This window comes from Scardinius erythrophthalmus (genome assembly GCF_964197995.2).
Source record: "Scardinius erythrophthalmus genome assembly, contig: HAP1_SCAFFOLD_480, whole genome shotgun sequence".
Lineage (NCBI taxonomy): Eukaryota > Metazoa > Chordata > Actinopteri > Cypriniformes > Leuciscidae > Scardinius > Scardinius erythrophthalmus.
Window position 1 is genome coordinate 30,113 of NW_028296136.1, and position 5,674 is coordinate 35,786.

The 5,674-nt window shown below is 35.3% G+C and overlaps 1 protein-coding gene across 1 annotated transcript; it reads left to right on the plus strand.

Annotated features, from left to right (window-relative positions):
- Window positions 1–3,175: 3,175 nt before the first annotated feature.
- On the plus strand, window positions 3,176–5,668 carry LOC308686595 (uncharacterized protein; the record flags this gene model as incomplete). Its single annotated transcript, XM_081395026.1, has 3 exons — window positions 3,176–3,488; window positions 4,939–5,268; window positions 5,624–5,668. Coding segments are annotated over exons 1-3 (436 nt in total), but the record flags the coding sequence as incomplete, so codon positions are not given.
- Between the last annotated feature and the right edge of the window lie 6 nt (window positions 5,669–5,674).

The window sequence follows — 5,674 nt, forward strand, 5'->3', positions numbered from 1 at the left end:
CCCGGCTCCATCTTCCCGTGTTTAGGAGATAAACAGTGCACGGAAGAGAGGGAGGGGGAGGGTAGAGAAAGAAATGCGAAAGCTAGTCTTATGCTGGGAATCGCCCCATGTTTAACGTACTTTATTGTTCCCTCAGTTACAGGTGTGTTTCTTTGAACAGAGACCAGAAGTCAATATTTGTAGAGGAAAGGACAAACATGGTAGACTGCTCTTCATTGTCACAGGAAGTTGGGTCTTTTTTTAAAGCACACTGTCATTTCACATGGTCTGCCTGGAGACCTCTGACACAGGATGCGGTTTGGCAAGTGAAACGGTGACAGACCAAGATAAAATACGAAACTCCTATTGATGTGCATGTACAGATCTGCAGTTTCTCCTCTACCTCACACATATTTCCTAATATTCTGTTTAATTTTCGATTCCGCAGGATGAATGACATTAGAACAGACAGATCCGTTAGAGAACAAGGAAGTGGACAGTTTGAAAGGAAAGAAGGAGGTCTTAAAATGAGGAACTGGTATATGATTTATAAGCAACATTTTGTTCACTAAACCCTTCCTCCATTACATGATCAGTGATGCTTACACAATAGTGATACTGATCATTGGAAACATCAGGGAATCCCACTTTTTATGCACAAACATTCCCTATACTTCTAAGCCCCTCAAACCAAACCCATAATCATGAGGATTTTGAAGATGTTAATCAGACCACACTTACTGGAGACAGATCAAGTTACAGGACAAACATTGGGCTCCTCCCTTAGGCATCCATTAACAAACATTATCCTCTGAGTGTAATGGATGCTTTCAGTTACTGAGGAACTTTATCATTAGAAATGGTTAATGAGTGTGGAAACACTGGAGACACTGAGTGTCTGTCACCCATGTAATGCAGAATGAAGAATTCCCACTGTCCTTTGTGTTTCATGTGATGCTGATATATCGCACAGTATGCAAACAATAGTTGTCAAAGATATCAGATATCACTGGCCATCTGGGAACGGTAACTTGGCAACCACGGCTCGACCAATAAGGTAGGCAAAACGTTAAGTGGCAAAACACGGAAGCTCTTCCCTGGACTGTCTGTTTAGTGATAGAAGCTAGTTTGGTCGGTCTGAATCATAGTGATGACTAAAACACATTAAAACAAGGGGCATTTTGAAAGACCTTTAAAGGAGTTCAGCACATAAACATTACATTAGATTACTCAGCGTAAATCTAATAGGACTGTATAGAACACTATCTCTGATCTACAGGAAACGGTGGCCTACCAGAACCCAACGTGTGAAAAATGTGTGAACTTAGGGGTTTTTACTAAATTCAGCTCATTTTTAGACTATTGGCATTTGTTTGTAAACGACAAACAATTCTGAGATTTAGAAACCATTTTAAGACCTGAATTACAACACACATCACTAGTGAATCATGTGATTCAAAACTGCTTACAAAACACTGTCGGCACAACATATTTACAGTATACAGCTCTGCTATCATTAAACTTCATCTTAACTGTCAGAAGATCTTTGCTTGACATCAGCAGTGACCATGATGATTATTAATACACTTTATATAGGCTATTATTTGCTTTTTTACCCCCTCAATCAGACACCATTTTTATTCTTTCATCACACAGCAAACGTTGAGTGAATTGAGTTTTTATATATATATATATATATATATATATATATATATATATATATATATATATATATATATATATATATATATATATATATATATATATATATATAACCTGGTGACAATTTTTATTGAATAATTTAATTTGCATTTTAAAATACTATACACATTTTTGGTGTACAACTTTGGGAGACTGTAAATTACAAAAGTTGAAGTTAACACAGAAGGGTGATTGATTCGTGTGAAAAAGGACGACTGTGTGCACATTGCATTTTGGCTTTGACCTTTTTTGTTCTCCTCTGCATCTCAACAGGAAGTGGTCAATCGAACGTGATGCAAGACACTGTTTCATCGACGCTTCAGCCACTGTAACCTATATAACAAATAGGTTTATGGTTGTGCCTATCTGATCATTTTTGTACACCATTGGTTATTGCTTTAATATTTATCAGAATCATCTATTGTGAGTCGCACTGCACCGATGGGGACTTTTAGGCCTGAGCTGTGAGAACTTCTGCATCTTTCTTCTCTGCGAACATCACAAAGACATCATTGAGATCTCTGATGGTTGAGTCAGATCAGAGGCCTCAGTTCGCTTTGGGGTTTTGTAGCAGAGAGGAAAAGAAGAGGAAGGGGCTTCAGGTTCAGAGCAGAGCTGAAAACTGCACTGATCATTAGACTGTAACATTTATCATTTAGATTGTATCTTGCACTGAACGTCATGCTTTAAACACAAACATGCATGAATTATGTATAAAAAAATTAAATTAGCAAACAAAGTCCAATACATTTTCTGAACAATTCAAAAAAAAAATATTACATATGTGCAACTTTAACCAGTTTAATCACCTCAACAAATGTAATGTAATCTCTTTTATGTAATCTAGGTCAGGGTACTGTACCTATAAGTTGTGTGCTAAATGTGTGGTTTGTACCAGTGGAATGTGCAAGTTGTGCACAACAATGAGTTTGAGAGATGGATGCGTGGTGGCGTGTGCATGTGCGGTACCAGTGTAGGTGGATGAGGTGCTTTCAATGGCCTGACATTAATACTGGCATATAAATGCTTTAACAAGCTCTAAAAGAGGCAAATAGGCTACAAAAGTTTAAAGAGTGAATCAAGCTTATGTTAGTAGCAGTATTGTCATGCTGATATGTTACAATAAACAGCTTTGACAAGTAAGCTGGAATGACCGGCTGTTAGCTGGTTTCTTGCTGGTCCAAGATGATCTATAAGCTTAGACCGGCCTCAAAACATATATGTTCCAAAACACTGTTTTCACCATTTTCTAGGTATACACTTCGTATAGTGTATACCTTGAAAATGTATAGTGTATACCTCCAGTATACACTTCGAATTTAAGACAGTGAACAAAATATTAAGATGTTAAATGTTTATAATTTGACAAACAGGGAAAGACAATTTTGCACATAATAAATAAAATAGGGATCGTTTTCCTTAAAACCCTAGGCCTAAATCGCAAAATAGACAGCACAAAATACAAAGTATAATCAATGTAACAAAAAACAACTTCTCTCTCAAGGGCGGGACTAAAAAGAGTGAGGTCGACTCAAACGCTCTGCATATGACTTTTTTATTTTTATTTTCGGCTTCGTCGAGAAAAAGAGAATTCTTAATTATCGATTTTATGAAGAAAAAAAATTAGATACGTACGTGCGTTAGATAGCCTACGTATGTACATTCCGTGTTCCTGACGTTTGTCCATCGGATACTTGACCGTTCTTGTATAACCCATTATGTGGAATTCAGTTCTCTTTACGACAAAATGTTAAGGATTATTATTAGAATAACAACGTTCTTATGTCTTTGTCTGTTGCTCATGGATGGTAAGTGTTTATGTCACTTCGAATTTATTGTGTTGTGTTTAAAACAGAAAGAGGATATTTATTCGCGTATTCTCCTTTAGATAGCGCTCTTCCACCTATATCTACACGTTTGGATAACGATGTGTAAAGTGACCAAGAACAAATGTTAGGTTTAAATGAGAACAATTCTGTGAGTTTAACGGATATGGGATTGATTTAGTAACGTAACGTAGCCTAGTTGCCCTGATGGAAGTCACCATAGGTTCAGTCATTGGGAATATTTCTTTACTAAGAGTGCAACATTTAATATAGCCAAACTTTAACAGGATCACTGACGGAACACTAATCTCCAGTCTTCAACAGAAACACAATTTTAACACCAATTTAACGTAGCCACGTTTAATTAACACTAAACATAACTATAACCCTGTATTATAAATTAGAATTATAAACATTTCTAATAAGCACCCGTCCCTTGCACACAATATTTAGTCTAGTGGCTGTTTTCTGTTTCGTTTGCCGGTGTATATAATCAAAAGAAAAGGAATTAAACTATAAGAATATGTTAATTCAGAGCTTCTTAAGAAGTAGAGACCTACTAGTGTAGTGTAAAAACGGTTGGTAATTTTAAAAGAAAAAGATAATGATAAGAGTAAAATTAGATATTGGCTATAATGTTAAACTACTATATATATGATCAAAATTACATTGTATTTGAAAATAAAATAAATGCAATTTTACAAGAAAAAAGAAGAATGAATTTCCATATAATGTATCTCTTTTTATGTTACTTAGTTATTAATGTTACACATTAATAAATAATGTGTTAGTCTTTAGTCTTGTATGATACCGTGAGTAACAAATTTAAAATAGGTTGGTATATTAACATTATGCAATTTATTTATTTTAAAAGAATTGTGAAATATAGTTTTGTTCCCGTAAATCTAAAAATAAATTACAGAATAATGTAAGATTTTTTCTATTATTAGTACTTAATATTACTGTTACTAAATTCTTTTAATGAATTTTCTTCTTCTATTTGTATACCTTTTTCAAGTCACATTTATTTATATAGCTCTTTATACAAAACAGATTGTTTCAAAGAAGCGTTACAGGGATCAATTTAGTTTAATTACTGTGTAAAATTATAAACATAAAGCAGCTCTGGAGAAAACAGTGATGTCATCATCCAGCTAAGTTAAGTTCTCATCCAATAATGTCAGTGCAGTCAAATCAATAATATTGTTGAATATTAACTATCCCCAACTAAGCAAGCCAGAGATGACAGTGGCAAGGAACCAAAACTCCATCAGTGACAGAATTGAGGAAAAAAAACCTCAGGGGACCAGTCTTTCTCTGGCCAAACAAACCAACATGGTGTGATTTTGATTCCAGGCTGCATCACATTGTATTACATTTTGTAACTTTCATTACAATTAATTCTGGTAAATTGTTCCTGAATGTGTTTCAGGTGTGTTTGGACTTGTGACAGATGAAGTGAAGTTAGTATCAGTGACTGAGGGAGATTCTGTCACTCTAAACTCTGATGTTACTGAAATACAGAGTAAAGATCATATACTGTGGATGTTTGGACCTCAAGAGACTCGTATAGCTGAAATCTATAAGCAGAACATTGATATGTTTGGCAGTAATGAGACATTTGGAGACAGACTCCAGATGGACAGTCAAACTGGATCTCTGACCATCAGAAACATCAACAAGACGCACTCTGGACTTTATAAACTACAGATCCGCAGCGACCGTGGAAACTCAGACAAGATATTCAATGTGACTGTCTACGGTAAGACACAACAGGGTTTATTTTTCTGTACAGTTGTTATGTGTTCAGTGTCTTTGTGCTTTTGTTTTGTAATGTGGACCATTATGTTGACTCTTAGTTTGTATTTGGTTTAGTTCCTGTAATGGTGAGTTCTGTTTTCCTAGTTCCTGTGCTTTGTGTAGGCTACTTTGATTTTATTATTAGTAGTAAAATAATAATAATATTATTATTATTATACTTTATCTGTATTGGATCCTGCTTTCCATCATGTCTGAGTTTGCCCACATTGCAACAATATACTTGTGTTTGATTGACTACCCATTCTCACCATCACCAGAGACCCTTTACAGTGTTCTTCTACTTACATGTTTTCCAGCTCCACTGCCCATTCCCTTCATTACTGGATCCTCACAACAATGTTCATCCT